General features: G+C 39.7%; 2 protein-coding genes across 5 annotated transcripts; one reads left to right on the top strand and one right to left on the bottom strand.

Annotated features, from left to right (window-relative positions):
- Positions 1-252: 252 nt before the first annotated feature.
- On the top strand, positions 253-20,177 carry LOC116320261. Of its 3 annotated transcripts, XM_039615126.1 has the most exons (6): positions 3,143-3,186; positions 3,307-3,444; positions 10,384-10,566; positions 11,167-11,227; positions 11,829-13,379; positions 16,326-20,177. In XM_039615126.1, the coding sequence occupies exons 3-6, from the start codon at positions 10,494-10,496 to the stop codon at positions 17,914-17,916; spliced, it is 3,276 nt and encodes a 1,091-aa protein (XP_039471060.1). In that variant the 5' UTR covers positions 3,143-3,186; positions 3,307-3,444; positions 10,384-10,493; the 3' UTR covers positions 17,917-20,177. The 3 variants fall into 3 exon arrangements, with proteins under 3 accessions (XP_039471062.1, XP_039471060.1, XP_039471061.1); XM_039615127.1 differs by lacking the exons at positions 3,143-3,186; positions 3,307-3,444 and having other exon boundaries at positions 8,542-10,566; positions 16,326-17,936; positions 18,223-20,177; XM_039615128.1 differs by lacking the exons at positions 3,143-3,186; positions 3,307-3,444; positions 10,384-10,566 and adding an exon at positions 253-303.
- LOC120441163 lies at positions 3,684-6,266 on the bottom strand. 2 transcript variants are annotated; one of them, XR_005613838.1, is made up of 2 exons: positions 4,672-6,266; positions 3,684-4,576 (listed from the first exon to the last, which is right to left on the bottom strand). XR_005613838.1 is itself a non-coding variant. In XM_039615133.1 (2 exons), exons 1-2 carry the CDS (start codon positions 4,738-4,740, stop codon positions 4,079-4,081), a joined length of 567 nt encoding a protein of 188 aa, XP_039471067.1. In that variant the 5' UTR covers positions 4,741-5,006; the 3' UTR covers positions 3,684-4,078. The 2 variants fall into 2 exon arrangements, 1 of the variants encoding a protein (XP_039471067.1); XM_039615133.1 differs by having other exon boundaries at positions 4,672-5,006.
- Positions 20,178-22,555: the final 2,378 nt, after the last annotated feature.

The following is a 22,555-nucleotide window of genomic DNA, read 5'->3' as shown; positions in this document are numbered from 1 at the left end:
ACATGGGAACAAGTAAAAGTGAAATATAAGAATATTCCACAGAATGGTAATATTTATCACTTATATTGCTTTTAGTCTCCTGAAAAGAGACCCTGAAATAATCTGTTTGTTTGTTTATAACAGCAACCAAGAAAAGGGCAGAGCAAATAAAGACAGGTGGTGGTCCTGCACCCCCTCGTCACACCCCGGCAGAGGAGCTGGCCCTAGGGTTGAATGCCACCAGACCCATTGTTGAGGGCATCCCTGGGGGCAGCTCTTCCTTAGACCAGCAGCCGGGGTGCAGTAGCAGCACCTTCATAACTGGTAAATGAGCTCATAATTCTATTTGTACAATGTAAAATATTTGGTTGTTGCCTTAATTAAAATGCTTATTGTACTGTGACATTTATTGACATTGTGGGTTTTTTGTGTGTAGTTTTACATAACACTCCATCACTTCTACCTGTTCCCATGCAAGGGGTGACTGAAGCATGCACAGTAAGTTGATATACATATATATATATATATATATATATATCCCACAATATACGCTGAATTCTGAAAACTCTCCTTATCAATCTTGCACCTTCCTTGCTCGCGTACAAACGGACAGGACATGGCTGCAACAGACTTCCCAAATCCACCTTCGCTTTTATAGCCGTGGTCTCTCATCTTGATTACACGAAGTAATTTACTATTACTACTCTAAATTATGAATTACATCTGAAATAATCAAATACATGAAATAGAATGATTAATAGTACATTTCCCTTTTTTTTAGGAAATGACCTGTATGTATCTGTATGAAATCAATAAAAGAATCAAATACTGCATTATCTTTAGTTACATTGATAATATTTATTTATGGAAAAACAGTGGAGAAATGTCGCTGTTGCTTTCATATAACTGCAGCGGACATACCTGAGTGGCCGCGATCTAATCCTGTTTACATAAAGTAAGCCTGCTCCCAAGCAGGTTTACGCTTACGGATCTGTTGCTATGACAGCAAGTCCCGGATGAGCTTCGGAGAACCGAACGATCCAAGATCACGCGAAATCGTCAACAATCAAATCCGGCTAACTTACTTAGCGAGGTACGAAGAACGGACCCCTGTAGGTCTCTCAGGCTGTCCTGACTCTGGACATTAAACATGGCAGTTAGCAAACATAGTAAGTGTTTATGTGTTAAATTTTAAAGCACAATTTTAACTTATGATCACACTTTGTATATTTTAGATACAAAATTAGGAATAAGGGAACAGGGAAGGACAGGGAAGTAATAAAAGTTGACCAACTCAGGTGGTATGACTGATTCAAGTAGCGACCCCCTCACTAGTGCGACTAATGTAACTTATTGGAATTTAACCAAATTTAATGTTTTAAAGTTATTTTTTGTTTTAACATTAGTACAGAAAACTGAACACGGTGAAAGCCAATTCTTCTATTTAAATGTTTATTCCTCAGCTATTTTGTTTGAGCTGTCCGCCATTATTTGGAAAAAACATCCAATAACAGCAACCAATGCACAATAAATCTCGGGATATGTACGGCCGTGAGGCTTCCTTCAAAATAAGGACACATTTGACACATAATTATAGTTCCATAAAATTATCCAGTCAGTATAATATACAACATGCTTCAGTGAAAAACTTCCAACTCGTTTAATTGAAAGTTTGAATTATTATATCCTGAAGCCATTGTCCCATAAAACTCAAAGAAAAACATAAACACAGAAACCACAGGTACCCCTGTAATATCATCTGGACCCCTTACAGAACTCATATTAATAATACATTTCATTAATTAAAAAATAATTTTAGCATAATATTATTTAACACTCAGCTTTAAAAGGAATAACCTGTGTGCATACACAGAGATGCAGATGAATAATTTATTTCAAGAGTTGAAGCACACAGCAGAGCACAATAATATTCACAAGTTTACATCTACAAATGTTAAAACCCAGTTAGACATTTCATACTTTACATGACAGCTTTGATATTCAATCATTTTCAGTGTAACACAGCCATTGCATTCACAGATTCAATGATTTCTCATCAGCGTAGAAGAAAATCTATTGTCATGGGTCTTTGACACAAGTTTTTGGGTTTCTTAAGCTTGTTGTTTATGTTTTGCAGAATATTGAGATTCTGATGTTTAGTTTAGAGCGGCTCTGAATTTTGTTTCATAGCTTCTAGTTCCAGTTCCTATTTAATGTCGTTCCCTTTCGAGTCCAGTCTCTTGGTCTTCCCCCGTGTTTCCATCCTGTTGTGTGTAGTTTCCTGTGTTAGTATTTGGTCTCTCTCTTTGAAGTCAGTCTGCATCTCAGTGTTCATGTACTTCCTGTTTTACTTTGATGGTCACTTGTCCAGTGTGCAGCACGCCCTGTTTAGTTTCCCTGACTCGTTATTTAGACTACAGTATGTTCAGCTGTGTTCCCACCTGTGGTCTGTTCCCTGACTGTGTTTTTTGTCAGTCTGTCTGTTTAGTTTAGTTTATGGTGCCTTCCAGTTTAGTTATTGTTTTTGTAAATCCAGCAATAAGTTTTGAGTTCAGTCCTTCATTCTGGTCCTGTCCTGCTGCCTCACATGATGTGTTATGACAGGTGTAGGGAAAATTAGGCTAAAATAATTTCAAGAGTTTAAAACTGAAAAAGTTGGGTTTTTTAAATGAGTTTTCAAAAGCAAGTTGAGGACAGTCTGTGTCCAGAACATTTGATGTTGAAGTGAATCATGCAAAGAAGAAGCCAAAAGTGAACACGATCAATGCCGCAGTCTTCTCTGGACCAAAGCTCATTTAGAAGTGGAAAATGCTTTTATTGTTAGATAAATGAAAATGTGAAATTCTTCCTGGAAAACATGGATGCAACATCCTGCAGACTAAAGGGGAGACACATCTGGCTTGTTATCAGTTCAAAACCTGATGGTGTAGAGGTGCTGATATATCTGAAATAAACGCTAAAGATGGTGACAGGTGACATCTATCTCAGTTCTGAAATGTTTATGTATTGTATTCATAGTGATATCCCTACTAGCTTTAAAACCCACTCCCTGTTGGTGTTTGAGCGACAAATGTTTCTAAATATCTGTGACTCACTGCTGATGCTCCCCTGCGTTCTGCAGCGATCTGGAGGACTCACGTTGCCTCTGGTTGTTGAAAGCGGAGGAACTGCATCTACATGATCCAGTTGGAATACTTCAAAACAGAGGTGCTAGACAAGTGTGCATGGCACGAGCTCGGGGGTGTGTGTGTGTGGGTCAGATTTTGGATGTGGCGGGTCCTTGCCATCGGTGATCCTGGGTTATTAGAGCTTTTTGCCCTCAAACAGTGCTGCCTTCTTCCTGTTTACCCGACGTCATTGGAGCACGCCCACCCGATGCAGTTTTATTGGTCACCATGCCAACGGGACGTGAGGGGAGGTGGAGCAAATATGGACATCTTACAATTACTGCATATCCAGTGTTGGGTAAGTTACTTTAAAAAAGTAATTAATTACTATTACTAATTACTTAATCAATATTGTATTTAAAATACTTATCTAATTACTGTGTCTGAAAAGTAACTTAATTACTCAATAAGTAATTTAACTAAATACTTATTAAAATCCCCATAAACCTTGAGTGGACAAACAATTTAAATTAAACTCTTTAAATAATAAATAATTTTAAAAAAAAATACGAGTCAACATGAAATATTTTAGCCTTTTTGCTTCCTGAATCATCTTTATTACATTCTATAAAAAAACATTCTTTAATAATTACATTTTTTAGTAAGGAATGTAACTTTCTTTAGCTAAGAAACACAATTCCAGAATAACAAATATATTTTTCTGCAACATATCTGAATAACAAAAAAGCTTAACTTAAGAAATGTTAAACATGACATATTTCACGCAGTAAACATTAAAATTTTTAAATTTTCAAAGCAATGAGTAACATATTCATACATAATGTATGTAATCATATCATGTGATTCAACAAAGTGAAGTTAACTCTGAACTTTGGTTAACGAACAGAATTCCTCTGAAACTTCCTCAAACCAATGAGCACCATATTTCCTGCATGCTGTATGTACTCATGTTTTCCAAAACATTTTTTGTACTACTTAGCTGTGTTGTTTTTGAAAAAGTTGTTGTATCTCATTAATGTAAGTCTCTCAAAGCGTTCACTTGACAGTCTGTTCCTTCTGGGTGTAAACACAAGATTGCCGAGGCTAAAAAGCCTTTCGACTGGTGCGCTTGATGGTGTGGCTGTGTTGTACCTCAGTGAAATGGCCTTAATCCTGGGAAACTGGCTAAGAACACCCAGCTCAGACCCAGCAGATTTCAAATATTCCATCACCTCTGTTTCAGCAGAGTAGGTACAGTCGTCCTCCTCAAATGAAAAAAAGTCATCGGTGGAGTCAGCAGGGTTCTTGTGATCTTGAGCAGGTTGTTGGTCTTCAAGAGACAACCCACAGCACTCTGTAGTAAGCATTGCCCTAACCATGTCTTTTTTCTCTTCTTCTCTGATCCACCGTAACTTAAATTTAGGCAAAGTGACTGCAGCCAGGAGAGCTTCTTTATTGTCCATCATTGAGGAAAAGCGCACCTTGATCGCCTATGATGAAAAAAAAAAATACATCAGACACTTCACATAAGAGCATGATAAATAAAACAAAAATTTATTTTAGGGTAAGGCTATATATAGATTACCTTAACAATGATATCAGGGAGGGATGCTGTCAGCTTAAGCTCATCCTGCAGTGCCAGCGTCCTGGACATTAGAATCTCCAGAGTTGGAAGAAGGATTCCAAAATAGCAGTTCTCTTCTCCTTGCAATATGTCTAGTGCAACAGTGAGTGGCTTCAACACGATACAATACTCCTTTAGGAACAGATACTCCCGATCAGTGAAGCATTTGATTCCAAACTGAGTGCAGACAGTATTTAATTCAGCAAGGGGAATGTCAGTGATCCTGGACAGGGCGTCGTGAAATGAATTCCATCGTGTTGAAACAGGTACTATGAGTTTTTTTCTTGAAAAAATTATCTACCAACTCTGAAGCAACAGAAGAACGGTTTGCTTTTGTCCACATTGCAGAACACTTTGAAGTTGCACTTCTGTAGATGAATTTTGCCTCATTTGCTTGAAGCCATTTCTCAACATCATGAAAAATTAAGTTCAGTGTGTGTGATGCACACCTTAAGTGTGGAGGGAGAGAAAACTGTCCTTCAGATTCTGTGGAGAGGGTCTGCTCAACATCGGTAAATGTCACCTCTTCATCTTCTTCCGATTCCTCATCAGAGTCTGATTTTAGGAACATTCTAAAAGCTTTGATAAAATTGGACCCGTTGTCTGTCACGGTGGCTGTCACTTTAGAGTTCAGTCCATAAGCCGAATGTACTTGCTCGATTTCATTGCCGATGACATCATATGTGCGTCTCCCTCGAACTCTTTTACATGCTAGCGCTGCATGTCCTCGTACAAAAGTAGAAGGATCAATCCAGTGTGCCGTCATTCCGAGAAAACTTTTGTTATGGCTGGTCCAAATGTCAGCAGTCCTGGAAATATATTCCAAACTCTCGAACGTCTCTTTAAGCTCCATTTCCATGTCAGCATAACACTTATCTAAGTAAGTAGAAAACGTTTTTCGATCAGGCAGTGCTGCTTTTTTGCCACACACAGGTATTTTGTTTAATATGCACCTAAAAGACGGAGACTCTACAGTACGCAGCGTTACCATCTCTTCCACAACGTAGCCTGCAATCATTTTCTTAAGCTCACCTTCAGACACTTTCTGTGTTGCTGAAGTGAAATCAAGTTTCGTCTGCTTAGCAGGAGTTGCCGCGGTGTTATCCATGGATGATGAAGATGGCTCACTCAGAAGGCTTTGTCTGTGCTGCCGTGTCAGGTGCTTCAGCAGATTACTCGTGCTATTGACAGCGGCCGATAGTTTTTTCTCCCCAGGACATAGCTTACATATTACCGTAATGTTCTTGTCTGCTTGTTTTAGAAAAGTGAAGTGACGGGAATATTTCCATTTCATAAAACAGGCCCTCGCTTCAGCCGAGTCCGACATCTTCCGCTGTAGAATACGACTATGCAGCAAACTGGCGCGAAATGACGTACAGCTGCACTACAGCGATGTTAAAGCGGCAGAGTTTATTTTTACCTTTAGAAGATAAATTATTGAAATTAAATAATGATTTTCAGTGAGTTTGGTTATTTTACAATGTAACGCAAGTACATTGTAAGTAACTGTAAGGCAAGGCAAGGCAAGGCAAGTTTATTTATATAGCACAATTCAACAACAAGGTGATTCAAAGTGCTTTACAGAGACATTAAAAACAAAAACAAATAAAAAGCATGATTTAAATTTGATTAAGACAAGCAAACAAACAAACAAACAAACAAACAAAACAGTATATAAAATCAAATATCAAAACAGTAGATAAAATCAGAACAGTAGATAAAATCAGTAGTTAAAAAGTAGGTTTTGAAATTTAAACTTAAGTGTGGATTTGGTGCTTTATTCAAATGCAGCTGAGAATAGGTGAGTCTTCAACCTGGATTTAAATAAACTGAGTGTTTCAGCTGATCTGAGGCTTTCTGGGAGTTTGTTCCAGATATAAGGAGCATAAAAGCTGAATGCAGCTTCTCCGTGTCTGGTTCTGACTCTGGGGACTGATAACAGACCGGATCCAGATGACCTGAGGGATCTGGAAGGTTCATACTGGGTCAGGAGGTCACTGATGTATTTCGGTCCTAAACCATTTAGAGCTTTATAGACCAGCATCAGAACTTTAAAGTCTATCCTCTGACGGACAGGCAGCCAGTGTAAAGACCTCAGAGCTGGACTGATGTGGTCCACTTTTTGGTCTTAGTGAGGACTCTAGCAGCAGAGTTCTGAATGAGCTGTAGTTGTCTGACTGATTTTTAGGTAGACCTGTAAAGATGCTGTTACAGTAATCAAGCCTACTAAAGATGAATGCATGGACTAGTTTTTCCAGGTCCTGTTGAGACATCAGATCTTTTATCCTTGAAATATTCTTGAGGTGATAGTAAGCTGATTTTGTTATTGTCTTAATGTGTTTTTCTAAGTTTAGGTCTGCATCCATCACTACACCCAAATTTCTCGCCTGGTTTGTGGTTTTAGGTGTATAGATTGAAGTTCTCTGGTGACCTGTAATCGTTTTCTTTTGCACCAAAGACTATTACCTCAGTTTTATTTTTGTTTAGCTGGAGAAAATTGTGGCACAACCAGTCATTAATTTCCTCAATGCATTTACCAAGAGCCTGTACAGGGCCTCGGTCTCCTGGTGACATTGTGATATATATTTGTGTGTCATTCATGTAGCTATGATAGTTTATTTTGTTGTTCTTTATAATCTGTGCCAGTGGGAGCATGTAAATGTTAAACAGAAGGGGTCCCAAGATGGAACCTTGGGGAACTCCACATGTGATACTTGTCTGCTCAGATGTGAAGTTACCTATTGATACAAAGTATTTCCTGTTTTCTAAGTATGTTTTGAACCAGTTTAGTACAGTTCCTGAAAGACCTGCCCAGTTCTCCAGTCGTTTGAGTAATATGTTGTGGTCAACTGTATCAAATGCTGCACTGAGATCCAGTAAAACTAAGACTGACATTGTTCCACTGTCTGTGTTCAGACATATGTCATTAAACACTTTGGTCAGAGCGGTTTCAGTGCTGTGGTTCTGTCTAAAACCTGACTGGAAGGCATCATAGCAGTTATTCTGTTTTAGGAAGTAATTGAGCTGTTGAGAAACTGCTTTTTCAATAATCTTACTTAAAAATGGGAGATTTGAGATCGGCCTGTAGTTACTCATTTGTGTCTTGTCAAGATTGTCCTTTTTCAGTATAGGTTTATTATTACAGCAGTTTTAGTGATTCTGGAAACACACCTGATATTAAAGAAAAGTTGACGATCTGTAACAGGTCTGACTCCAAAGTCTTTGAGACCTTTTGAAAAAACTTGTTGGCAGGACATCTAAACAGCAAGAGGAGGAGTTCAGTTGACCTAAGATGTCCTCCAGGTCTTTGCTGTTAATAGGGTGAAACTGTTTGATGGTGTTTAAACAGTTTTTCGGTGGACACAGTACATTTCCTGGATCAGCTGTTGATGTATTAATTGCTTGTCTAATCTTTTGGATTTTTTCTGTGAAGAATTTGGCAAAGTCATTGCAGGCCATGGTCGAATGAAGTTCAGCTGCCACTGACACAGGAGGGTTTGTTAGCCTGTCAACTGTAGAAAATAAGACCCGAGCGTTATGACTGTTTTGGTGATGATGTCAGAGAAGTAGGACTTCCTTGCACTCCTCAGTTGTAAGTTATAATTGTGAAGTTTCTCTTTATAGATGTCATAATGAACCTGGAGGTTTGTTTTTCTCCATCTACGCTCAGCTTTCCTACACTCTCTTTTTTCATTTTTCACCAGTGTGGAGTTTCTCCATGGAGACTTTTTCCTTCCAGAGATAACCTTCACCTTAATGGGAGCAATAGTGTCCATTACATTTAACATTTTAGTATTGAAGCTATTGACGAGCTCATTGACTGAACCTCTGGACTGTAATTAAAATACCTAAAAATGAACAGTAATTAGTTACTCTACTTTTTCAGTGGAAAAGTAATTTAAATACAGTACACCCAACACTGTGCATATCCAACCTGCTACCATGGATGTCTTAAATGCAAAGTCTGTATCAAGTAAAACATACGTATTTCTGGACTTTTTTGCTACTCATAACCTGAACATCATGTTCCTAACTGAGACATGGCTGCATGCTCGTGAAGTGACACCTTTGCTGGAACTTTGCCCTCTAGACCCCAGTTTCTTCAGCTTTCCCTAGGTTTTCTGGGAGGGGAGGTGGGGTAGCCTCCATCATAAAAGACTGTTTTAAGTGCAAACAAATACAAAGTCCAGTGGTTGCATTGTCAGGTTCGAGCAGATATTAAGATCCTGTTGCTCACCTACAAAGCTTGTAGAACTCTATGTTCCATCCCCTGCTCTCCGATCTCAGGATACTGGCCTTCTAAAAGTTCCTAAAGCCAGAAGAAAAATTATTGCGGAGCTCTTTCTTTTCATGCCCCATCTTTGTGGAACAACCTCCCTCAAAATATCAGGCAAGCTTGCTCTGTGGAGGTTTTCGAAGCTAAATTAAAGACCGACTTGTTCACCCTATCCTACGTGTCATAATTCTATGCCTAAAAATTTGAATGGTTCTTATTGCTGTCCCCTTTTGTTTTATCTATTTTTGAACTGTATTGGTTTTTTTTTTTATCTTTACCTTCAAATAGCTGTTCAACACTGTGTTTGAAAGGATTAATAGAAACTGATTGATCAATAGATAGATAGATAGATAGATAGATAGATAGATAGATAGATAGATAGATAGATAGATAGATAGATAGATAGATAGAGCTCCTCCATAAATAAACAGGCAGCTGAAGACAGAGAGTAATGACAAACAGGTAGAGGAACATTAATGGATGACCAAGCCCCTGGATGCAATGTACAGTCGACAGATAGAGGAAGTGACATCAAGAAATCATATCACTGGCTAGAAAAACCCGACTTAAAGGACAGAACAAATGTTCTGATTGCGGACACGCCCTAAGGACCCTATCCACAGAGGCAGGAGTCTACCACAGTCGACAGGATCCGAGTTGCAGACTACAAAAGTACCCGGAGGCTAACTGGAGAGCGTACACTGAGAGACACAACCAAGTGGCTGGGATATTGTACAGCAACATCTGAGCCAAATATACTGTAACAGTCCCCAAGACCTGATGAGAGACACCACCAAAGGTGGTCAAGAACAACAGTGTGTCTGTGTGTGTGTGTGTGTGTGTGTGTGTGTGTGTGTATGTATGCATTGCCACAACAGAATACAAATAAAATGGATAACTAATTCTTGGGTCAGTTTCAAATACATGTGAATACAGAAAATTAAAGTAAACATTCATTTAAAAAATGGTGGATATATCCTCTGTTAAAATGAAATAAGCTTTCAAACAAACAAATTAGTAAATTTACAAAATTAACATAGTCACTCAGCTGTGGTTTGCTTATACTCCAAGGCAAGAAAAAAAGTGCTGGACAGGGAGTGCAGAACTGTCTCAGTGAAGTGAGCAGTGAGGTTCATGTGTATGCAACGTGACCACAAATCCAATGTGTGGTGAATATGATACACTTTGCAGCTGTTCAGCTGTCTGTCTGTACTCTGTGTGTATCGGGGGAAAGGTTTATGGCCAGGGAGCTGGTACAGAGGATCTGTTACTTTAATCAGCTGCTTAAATCCAACATTTTCAACTGCTCTGACAGAAAAGAAGAAAAAGAGAAAAAGGAAAAAATATATTTAAAGCTGTAACGACAGAGAAAGTTTCTGATGATTTTTCTCTTGCAGAATATCCTGATCAGTTTGTGTTGTGGATGGCAGCAGAGTCTTGCAGCTCTGCAGTCTTCAGTCAGAGAATGAGATTTTGCTGAGTAAAACTTTGGATCTACTTTTTGAAAATGGCCTCACATCGACAGCAAAGAGAGAGCATGTATTTGGATATAGATTTTTCTTTACCACAGAGCAGCTCAGGTGAGTAGAGAAACCAAAACTGTACTCAAACAGAAATTAGAGGACTTCTTAAGAAATTAATATTTTACAGTTTTTTTACACATTGAGCTCAGTCTGGTAATTACATTCAGATTACAGAGGTCAGTGTGTCCTAGAACAACAGGCTGAACGACACACAGTCAACAGTCTATATTTAGACAGAGGCACTGAGGGTATCAGGGCAGCAATTTAACAGGAAGTGCTGCACAGGAAAGATTTAGAAAAATAAAACAGCTAATACATTCATAGTGGACCTACAGTTGTGTGTGGCTGTTACTTAGGTCTGCTAGTAACTGAAAGGTTGGTAGCTCAAACCCTGGCTGCTCCAATCTGCATGACAAAATATCCTTGAGCAATGAAACCAGAGAGAAACTGCAACAATGGTCAGCAGTACTTAGATTTAAATAAAGCACGGCAACAAATGAACTGAAAAAAAAACTGCTTACCAATCTACATCGTAGTTATATGTCGTATTATTTATTTAAGTTGTATTATATTATATTATTATATCTATATTAATTTATATTTATGTCAGATTAATCAGACTGTTTAAGGTTAATTTATTCTTTTTAATATTTTCAGAAACTAAAGAGCAGCCATCTAAACCTCAGGCTGTGCCTGTACCAGATCTTATCCAGACTATGTAAGTATCATCATTACTGTTACATCTTAAACTGACTTTGTCATGTCTGCAAAGTTCCCACATTTCAGCAGATTCCTCTGTTTGAATACACAATATGACTCTTTATGATTCCTTTAGGAATCAAACCTTTAAATTGCTTCATAAATCAATCTAGGGAACAATGTGTCACAAAACCTGTATAAAAACACAAAAGTGAGCTGTTTCATTAAAGTTTTTTTGAGTTATAAGAAGGGTTTTAAAATCAACTCTAAATCTAACAAGGACTCTATGAAGCGAAGCTAACATAGGAACAAATGGTTTCACTTTCTAGTCCCTGTCTGAACTTTTGCTGTAGCATTTTGGATCAAAAAGAAATAGTTAAATATAATGGTAATGATTAATTTCTTTGAACTGTAATGACCCAACATGTTAACAAATAAACCTCTCACTGCTGACGTCAAGGGCTCAGGTTCTTTCATCAGTTCATCAACATTCTGTACATGGTTCTATTTTAATATTTCTCGAACTTTGAACTAGAAAATATCACAACAGCACATTTAAGAAAGAATAAAGTGTACATATAAAGTTTAAACATGGATTGAGCTGTTCCATTTTTCTACAGGAACATCTCATCTAGATACAAAGTAATCATCTCCAACAGTGTTCTGATCAGTTCAGGACCTCCTGCTGTCTTCCAGCTGAGACCAAAGAAAGAGAAGTTTCGAACTGTGACAAGAATGACTGTTGGTGAAAAAAATCCAGACAAGCCAAATAAAACCATCTTACTTGTGGGTAAAACAGGAGCAGGAAAATCTACTCTGGTCAACGTTCTCTTTAACTACAGCATGGGAGTGAAGTGGGAGGATGAAGTCTGGTTTCAGATCGTGGAGGAGGAGAGAAATGAAAATCAGACAGAGAGTCAGACACCAGATGTGATCGTGTACGAGATCTTTGGTTTTGAAGATGAAACTCTGCCCTACTCTCTGACCATCATCGATACTCCTGGATATGGAGACACCAGAGGAGCTGAACATGATGACATCATCAGTCAGCGATTATTGGAGTTGTTTGGATCAGAGGATGGAGTTCATGAACTTAATTCAGTGGGTCTGGTGATGAAGGCGACAGATAATCAACTGAGTGAACAACTAATGTACACCTTTGATTCAGTGATGTCTCTCTTTGAAAAAACACTGGAGAAAAACATTGTAGCTCTCATCACACACTCAGATGGAAAAAGACCTAGAAATGCTTTTAAAGCTATTGAATCTGCAAAATTTAAATGTGCCAAAAATGAGAAGAATCAGCCTGTTTACTTCTTGTTTAACAACAGTCAGCATGAAGCCCGAGGAGACGAAGAAGAAGAAGAATACCTAAAACATGATTATGAAATCTCAGAGAAAGGAATGAGAAAGTTCAAAGTGTTCCTGAGAAAAACTACACCTCTAAAGACAACACATGAAGCGTCAAAGGAATTTATCAGACTGACAGCCTGCATCCAAAACCTGCAAGAAAGAATCAAATTCACTGAAGTAAAAGAAAGAGAGATGAAACAGACTCAAGAAGCGCTGAAGGAACATGAAGAAGAAATGAAGATGAACGATGAGTTAACTGCATTTGATGCTGAGGTTTATAAACATAAAGAACTTATCAGAAAACAGATGTTTGGTCCTGGTTTTAAAGCAGCTGTCAGTTGTACAGTCTGTCAGGAGAACTGTCACTATCCTGGATGTATTATGGCTTTAACTCACTGTGAAGTTTTTATAGATGGTCGTTGTACTTCGTGTACTGGAAAGTGTCCTGTAACAGATCATGTAAAAGAATTGTGGAGATATGTGACCAGGATAAGAAAAGTTCAGAAAAAAGAAGCAAAAATGACACAGAGCGATAAGAAGGATCAAACAGAAAGTGAGAAAAAGTTGAGTCATTTGCAAAATTTTGAAAATGAAATGAACAAACTGGCAGCAGAGAAATCACAGTTCCTGGATGAGTCCTACCAACATGTTGTCAGACTGGAGCAGATCGCTCTGAAAGCTGATTCAGCGTCCACTATTGTCCACGTAGACTTCCTGATTGAGAAGATGAAGGAGGAAGGAGACACAGAGAAGGTCCAGAAACTGCAGGAGATGAGAAGCAGAGTGGATGAAGGAACCAAAGAAGCACTGCTGTACAAGTATGTTATTTATCAGAAGAACTGTACAGATTAATATCACTGGTGAAACATGTTTAATCGACATCAGGTTTATTTTGCTTTCTGAGTTCTCACATCACTCCCTTTCAAAATTCAAACTGTTTCCTTCCCTGAGCATAACATAACATTGATTAAAACAATATTACCTGTTTGAAAAACAAACTAAACTAAACAAACTAAAAAACCACCCATTTTTCTTCCACTTATCAACGAGGGCATCAGCCTAAACAGAGAAGTCTTCCCTCCCCGCAGCCACCTCCTCCAGCTTATCTGGGGGAACACAGACATGTTCCTGGGCTAGAGCTGAGAGATATGATCTCTCCAGCATGTCCTGGGCCTCTAGTGGGGCCTCATTCCAGTAAGACATGTCCGAAATACCTCATCATGTAGGGATCCTAGTCAGATGCCCAAACCACCTCAACTGGCTCCTTTTGATGTGGAGGGGTAGTGTCTCTACTCTGAGCCTCTCTCAAATGACTGAACTCTTTACCCTCTCTCTAAGAGAGAGGCCAGCCACCCTTTGGCAAAAGCTCATTTCCTCTGCTCTTATCCACAATCTCATTCTTTCAATCATTACCCAAAAGTCATAACCATATGTGAGGGTATGGACGTAGATCAGCAATAAATCACCAACCTCACTGTTATGCTCAACTTTCTTCCTCACAACTGATCAGTACAGCATCTAACTCTGTACCGTTCCAGTCCATCTGTCATTCTCCTCCCCTCTCTCCTCACTTGTGAACAAAATTCTGAGATATCAAAATGTTGATTCTGTTCATCTGGACGTAGCATTTTCAGTTGGAGAAACTGTTCGTCTCTCATCCAAAGGACTTCTTCAGTCTCAGTTGACTGCAGGTTTCCAACCTTATAGACAGCTCCTTTGCATAATGACTGAAGCTAGCACACTGAATTAACAATGAGCTGTGAGGTCAGTTTCATGTCACTGATATGCAAATTGTCATGACCATTCATCAGTGATCATTGATCAGTGGCCATGAGTACCATTCACAGAGAGTTGGGGAATGGCTGCAATCACAGCATTGTAAGATGGTGAAAGATGTACCCTTAGGCCCCCTCCTCGATTCAGAGATGGTCTTTCCCTTTTCACGTAAATGGCCTCCTTGACTCCGCGCTCAAACCAGCGTTCCTCCCTGTCCAGGATGTGTACATCCTCATCCTTGAAAGAGTGTCCACTGGCCTGTAGATGTAAATAGACCTGAGTCCTGGCCTGACGAGGCAGCTCTTCTGTGTTGCGCCATCAGAGGTTGTTTGGTTTCCCCGATGTATAAATCCTGGCAATCCTCCTGGCACTTAACAGCATACACTATGTTACTCTGTTTGTGTCGGGGGACCCGATCGCTGGGGTGGACCAATTTTTACTGCCGTGTGCTTTTGGTTTTAAAAGTCACAGAGACCCGGTGTTTAGAAAAAATGCATCTCAACTGTTCCAATACTCCTGACACATAAGGGATCACTGAGGGTTTTCGCTTAGCCAACAGTTGTCCTTCTCTCCTGGACCGTCTGGAGCTTTCTTTAGGCGCCTTCCCAGCTTTGACAAATGTCCAGCTGGGATAACCACATTTACTCAGGGCCTTCTTGATGTGATGTTCTTCTGCTTCCCTGGCCGCTGTGTCTGTGGGGATAGTGTTTGCTCTATGTTGTAACGTCCTGATGACACCAGGTTTGTGCTCCAGTGGATGATGAGAGTCAAACCTTAAATACTGATTCGTATGTGTTGATTTACCTTACATATCAACTTTTAAATGTCGCCCATTATGGGCTCACAGTCTAAGAAGGCTAGACTGTCATTTTTCATATCCTCCCTGGTGAACAAAAGAAAATGACAGGCCAGCCTTTTCCAAGTTTGCTAAAAACATGTAGACTAGTTTAGCAAACTCCCATGCACCTTCCATATCTTTGAGACAATAAAGAGCTGGTCCAGTCTTCCGTGACCAGGAGGAAAACCATATTGTTCCTCCCATGTGCGAGGTTGGACTAATGAATGAACTCTCCTTTCCAGAACCTTGACATTGACAGGGAGGCTAAGGAGTCTGATATTCATGTTGTTGGAGCACACCCTTTGGTCTGCCTTTATAAAGGTGGGAATCACCAACACGGGTTCACACTGCCCACGATTTCTATGCACTGTTGCAGAGGCATGTCATTCAGGACAGCCCTTCAAAATCCAGAGCTTTTCGAACTCAGGGTGAACCTCGTCCATCCCACTTGCCTGGACACCAAAGAGTTTTTTAACTACCTTAGTGAGCTCACCCTCGGTGATGGGGGAGTCATCTCATTTATTCCCAGACTCTGCTTCCTCTACGGAAGACCTGCCATTATGGATTATAGAGGCACTCCAAGTATTCCTTCCACTGCCCGACCACATCCTCATTTGAAGTCAGCAGCACCCACTTGCACTATATACCATTGAGTAGAGCAACACCTTGCCCATGTGAGTCACCTCACTCCAAAATCTGATTCCACATACATATCCTTGTATCATAATAGTAGTAAAAATTATATTAAATGTGAAACTGCAGAAGATCAGGTCAGCAAGAGCTGAGGCCCACCCAAATAAGTGTTGTGCCCACCCAATGAAAGGTGGATGGGAAAAAATTGTGTTGTTTTAGCCAGTGTAAATAAAAATGACCAGAATATACTAAAAGCTCTATCTGATTGAGTGGGCAGTGTACCATCAGCTTCTAAAGTCAACTACTGTGCATTTTCTTTTTTTGAAGAGATAAAGTAACTTTGTGGCAACCACTGCTTAGGGAAAGACAAAAATATTAGTCTAAATGAGTAAAAGAAATAAAGAATTTAATCTGATCCTAAACATAAAAGGATCAGTTCAGTTTATAAATAAGAACTATGACAAAGAGTTCTTACTGTAAATGTATGCAGTGGACATAATCTGCATTTTGTCTGCAGGACTAGTGTCATCTCATCACAATATGAAGACATCCTCTCAAACAGTTTCCTGATCCATTCAGGACCTCCTACTGTCTACCAGCTGAGAACAGAAAAACAGATGTTTGGATCTTTGACAAAAATGACTGTTGGTGAAAAAAATCAATATAAGACAAACAGAACCATCTTACTTGTGGGTGAAACAGGAGCAGGAAAATCCACTCTGATCAACGCTCTGCTCAACTACAGCATGGGAGTGAAGTGGGAGGATGAAGTCTGGTTTCAGATCGTAGAGGAGGAGAAGAGAAGTCAAACAGACAGTCAGACATTAGATGTGATCGTGTACGAGGTCTTTGGTTTTGAAGATAAAACTCTGCCCTACTCTCTGACCATCATCGATACTCCTGGATTTGGAGACACCAGTGGTACTGAACATGATGACATTATCAGTCAGAGATTGTTTGATTTGTTTCGATCAGAGGATGGAGTTCATGAACTTAATTCAGTGGGTCTGGTGATGAAGGCGACAGATAATAGACTCAGTGATCGACTTAGGTACATCTTCAGTTCGATGATGTCTCTGTTTGGAAAAAACCTGGAGAAAAACATTGTAGCTCTCTTCACACACTCAAATGGACGAACACCTGAAAATGCTCTTCAGACTCTCAAAGTGGCAAACATTAAATGTTCCAGAAATGAGAAAAATGAGCCTGTTTACTTCCTGTTTGATAACTGCCAGGATAAACAGCGAACGGAGGAAATTAAGGCTTTGAAACATTCATGGAAAGTTACACAGAAAGAAATGGGTCATTTGGCTGACTTTTTAGGAAAACCAAGTCCTCAGAAACTGATGAGAACAGTTGAAGTTCTGAACGAACGCATCAGGCTAAACGCCTGCATCCAGAACCTGCACGAGAGAATTGAATTTATTGAAGAAAGAAAGAATGAAATCAAGCAAACTCAAGATGCTCTAAAGGAACATGAAGAGGACATGAAGAAGAATGAGAAGTTTAGTGTAGAACTTACTGAGGTCTACAAAGTTAAAGAACGAATCAAGAGGCACTTTTTGTTGGGTGGTTATGTAGGAGCTGTCTGCTGTCAAGTCTGTGAGGAGACCTGTCACTATCCTGGATGCACAATTGCTTGGAGACCTGAATACTGTGAGGTCATGAAAGGAGGCCGCTGTACGTCATGTACCAAAGGGTGTCCTGCATCAGATCATGTAAAAGAAAAGTGGAGATATGTGACCAAAACAAGGATAGTTGAGAGGACCAAAGAAGACATGAAAGAAAAGTATGAAAAGTATAAAACAGAAAGTAAGAATACATTGAGCCTTTTGGAAAATCTTGAAAATGAAATGAAAAAACTGACAGCAGAGAAGTCACAGTTCCTGGATGAGTCCTACCAACATCTTGAAAAGCTGGACCAGATTGCTCTGAATGTTTTTTCTCTGTCCACTGTTGTCCACTTGGACTTTCTGATTGGGAAGATGAAGGAGGAAGGAGACACAGAGAAGGTCCAGAAACTGGAGGGGATGAGAAGCAGAGTGGATGAAGGAACCAGAGCAGCTCTGAGATACAAGTTTGTTCAAATACCATCAGCTATGAAATAAGCTGGATATGGTATCATCAGGTAACCGTGTAGAGCTATTTTCTCCTGTTACCACTCCAACACATTTCAGATGGTATCACACAGCTCGTAATTTATTTGTCAGATTTTATTTTACTGCCAGACAGAAATATTCAGTTATTGATAAGCGAGTGCAGCCCTTTCCTGCCTTTAAAGTTGGAACTGTTAGAGGGTAAAGTTAAAAGTGGCATAACAAACTGAACTTTAGTTTATTCTGATGCTATTTCTTGAAGAAGTGGCAGGTTTTTAAATTTACATTCATAATTTCTCTTCCGTTTATCCAATTCAGGGTTGTAGGGGGGACTGGAGCCAGCTACCACAGGGTAAGCGGTGGGGTACACCCTGGACAGGTCACTAGCCTGTTTTAGGCCTACAACAGAGAGACAGACAATCATTCACACCTATGGGCAAACTGGAATTGCCATTTAACCTTACCCCACTAACTGCATATATTTGGGCTGTGGGAAGAAGCCAGAGTACTCGGAGAGAACCCAAGCAGGCACAGGGAGAATATGCAAACCTGAACCCACCACCTTCTTATGCAGAATTTATAGTCCCACAAATGTAAATCTGTGTACTCTTTTCAGTTAGACAGAAAGTGCAAAGGGGTTTTCACCCACTCCAGACGTGCTCCCTTGCAGTCCTTAAAGATCCTGACTGCACGTTGCTGGACGCACATGGCATATGCGACTGCCAAATGTGAATTGGTTGACAAATGGGCTGGAACAGACAGGCGAGTGATAGCACTGGGAACAGGAGAACTGCAAAAAAAGTTCAAAGATCAAAAAATAAAGCAGTGATTTCAGTGTCACTTTAATTGTTTTTTGACACCAGAGTTTCATTTCAGCTCTTTTTGTGTTAGAACTTTGCTCTCAACAACATGAGCAAGAATAGCCCACAGACTAGCTGTAACATGTACTTTGTACAAACAGAGCTGACTGCAGCCAGACTTGCAGGAATTGGAATGGAGTGGACAGTGAACGAGCTCTCTCTGCTTGACCACAAAACCAGATTTACTGTCAAGTAACAGTGCTAATCACCATGCTGCCTGCACTGTTTTTAAATGCTCGAAACTGCATAAAAAGTCTGTAAGTCTATGTAACTTTTTCAGTGTGTACTATGCATTAGATGGAGGAGATGTACAGAGATATCCACAGACAGGAATGATTTCCTGTGTTATTTAGAAGTGCATTATGGGTAATCTCTAGGACACTGTTCATGTCTTATTTTTTTGTATTTTTGTTGTTTGACTGGTTAATACTATAGTGATAATATAGGAAAGTTCAATGATGTTGGTAAATTGTAGTTTGTATTCATAGAATAAATTATTTTAATTTTTTTTTCAAAATATTTTAACTCTTAGATTTACTCGAAACACATAAAAACGACAAATGATCATACAAACTATATCTTTACACAAATATGCCACTTGTATAATTTATTATTACTGGAAAACAATCCCAGGCAAAAAGTCATGGACTCATTACACTTCAATGGTGTGCTTTCAGCTTGTTCTTGTAGTTCTCTTCAGTCATACTGGTGCAACAGCTTAAGCCTGCAAACACTCTTTTTTAAACTAAAAACTGTTTTGCATATTTCTATTTTGCATATAGTTATTTTCTAAATTCTAATGTTATGTTAACTCCACAGTGAGCTAACATGCAAGGTACAGCTGGGTCTGAGCTGCCTGCTGTGCTTTAAATGCAGTGAGGTCGCCCCCTGCTGTTAATGATCGGTACAACAGTGTGTGAGAACAGCTCCCTCCCTCCCTGATATCACAAACTAAACACAAAGTCACTCTGTGTTCTCCACAAATACATGTGTTTCTGTCACGTTGTTCTAATGTTGTCAGTGTGAGCTTTATTCTGCTGCTCCTCTCATGGTGACTCAGTGTCAGTAAAGTGGTTGTGGGACAGTAACATGTCACTGACATGATCCAGAAACAGTCCAACATGTTGTTGTCTTTCTAATCAGTGAGTACAGAGGATGTTAGAGACACTGAACTCAGACACAGTGTAGAAATATTCAATCCAACTTTGACTCTTCAGTGTTTGTGAAGAGTCCAGTCCTGAAATCTGATCTTCTTTCATCTGACTGATACCTTGGATTCTTCATGTGTGTTCATGCTCTGAATGACTGCTTGAATTATTTCTGATGACTCAGGCTAAGTGGAAACATTTGGATCCTTTCATGTTGGACTTGATTTGTTCAAATTCTCTATATTCTGTTCTTCCACATGAAATCTGTCGATCACTTTTCTGTCAACCATTAATAAAATCTCTGCTTCATTCAGTCACTTTGCTCAGATTGTCTTCACTGGATCATCAGATGATTTTCTGTTTCTCTGTTCCTCAAACACTTTCAGTTTATTGTGAGCAGCAGCTCTCACACACACTCAGCAAACACACACAAAGCTCCATCAGAGCTGAGATTTCATTCAAATATCAGGAAGAACCTGTGATGAACTGCTGATGAGGAGTTCCGCACAGACGACTAGAGGGAGCTGTACTATGTTACTGAGGAGATACTGCTGAGTGGAGACTGAAGGTTTGACTTGGAAAAAGAAAAAGTTACATCATAAACATATAATAATAATAATAATAATAAACTGCTCTGACTGATTTTCCCTGAAAATGTTGAAGGACTTCATTCAGCCCTGAGTCGTGTCTGCAGGTTCATTCAGCTCCAACCTGAAGGTAGAACAGAGACATTTAACAGTCTTCTAAACCATCTCTAACATTTAACATAAAGAAACACTAAAATGATATAAAATATCAAAAATGTTTTAAAATAACAATAAAATATATCTAAATAAAAAAAACATAAATAAAATAAGAGTTCAGGTTTTGTGCAAATATTCAGAAAGTCCTGGCAGCTCCCACAATATCAATAATGAAAAGGTGTTATGTTCAAACAATACAAACAGTGTGGGTTTAATTCAAAGTCAGTGACCGCAAATATTAATTATTTTTAATAAGCTTCAGTTTGGAGACATTCCTCTCTGCAGCTGCGACTGTTTCTGGAATAGGGTTTCTTCTTCACCTCTTCATCCGGCAGATCAGCAGTGACAAGCACTGAACTTCTTCTTTACTTCCCCCAGGGTCTCTGATCTTTTCACAGTGACATACTGGAGACATCCACCACCACTCTGACAAAGGAAATCTCCATTTCTCTCAGTGCAACAGTCACCTCCTCATCAGGAGCCCCACAAGCTCTTCTGCTTATGAACAGCTTTCACTTTCATCTCCTCTCACATGTCTTCATCAGATGCTCAGGCAGAAATGTCTCCAGCATATATGCACCTATATGCACAGACTTCATTCTTCCTCAGGAGGGGTGAGATCCATCTGTATGGCCTCAGAATGTGATGATAGTGACATGCTGTGTTTTTGTCACAGTGCACATGGAGAATAAAGATAAAGTAAGACTCAGTTAAGGACTGAAACAGTTCTCATGGCTGAATCTTTACTTTTGTCTCGGCCTCCAGACATGTCTGGTTGCCGCCGCAGCCTTCCCCGCGGTCGGCCTCCGGACATGTCTGGTTGCCGCCTCAGCCTTCCGCACGGTCGGCCTCCCGACCTGTTTTGTCTCTGTCGCTCATGTGTATTTAATGTGTATTTGAGAGCAGCGTCTCCACCACTTCTCTGCCAGTCCATCAGCTACCTTATGGTTGTTTCCAGGCCAAGTAAAAATTCTCTGGTCCATGTTTTTGATTGAAACTAATGTTGATCTCTTTTCCCTCTGAGCAGCCATGCCATGAGCCCATGCCACCCTGAGTTACTTGCCTCTGCCCTTGGCCACTGATCTCACTCTGTGGAATATTCACCTGTGTGGCATCTTGCTCTTCTGGATCTAACATAACCAAAAATAAGCTGAAGTGCAATGAGACTCACAGTTTGCTACACAACAAGAACTGTTTCACTGTCAAATACTATGAAAAGTAAACTAAAACAGACAGACTGGAAGGCAGAACACACAGTGAGCAATGAGGGAGAACGTGACATTAGACAGAAGAAAACAAAGGATTTAAATACACAGGAAATGACAGGAGACAGGAAACACATGGGGAACACAGCTGGGGCTAATTACACACAAAGAGACGGAGGGTGCAAATCTGAACATAACACGAGACGATTGCGGTGTCCAAATCCAGGGGTAGCATGCTTCGAATACGGCTGTCCAAATTCAAAGAGTCTGTGAAAACTTGGATTTAGGGATTAACATAGGTTCCATGGTTTTCGCTCTTCTCTTACTTTTTGTGTGTGATCAGGACAATTCTGGAGAAGATGGGCCTGCAGGGGAAAGTCACCTCTTTGCAGGCCAGAAAGAAATGGGATAACTTTAAAAAAATACAAAGTATGTATGTGTGTTATCAAGAAAATAATTCTTAAGAATACAAGTTAATAAATGTGCAATTACTAAGAGTTGTTGTGGTGTTTTTATTTGTCTACTGTCATTTTTGATTTCCTCTGCCTTTAGAATTGCAAGTATCCAGGGTCAGGAGAGGAGGTCAGTGGGAAGCTCACTGCTGCTACTTGGCCCTGGTTTGCCATCATGGATGAGGTGATAGGACAGATGCCTTCCATTAGGCCTCCTGTCCTAATTTCCTCTCTCCCTGAGGA

This window comes from Oreochromis aureus, linkage group 7, assembly GCF_013358895.1.
Source record: "Oreochromis aureus strain Israel breed Guangdong linkage group 7, ZZ_aureus, whole genome shotgun sequence".
Taxonomy (NCBI): domain Eukaryota; kingdom Metazoa; phylum Chordata; class Actinopteri; order Cichliformes; family Cichlidae; genus Oreochromis; species Oreochromis aureus.
Note: the sequence above shows the minus strand (reverse complement) of the source record. Positions and strands in the feature narration are given on the sequence as shown.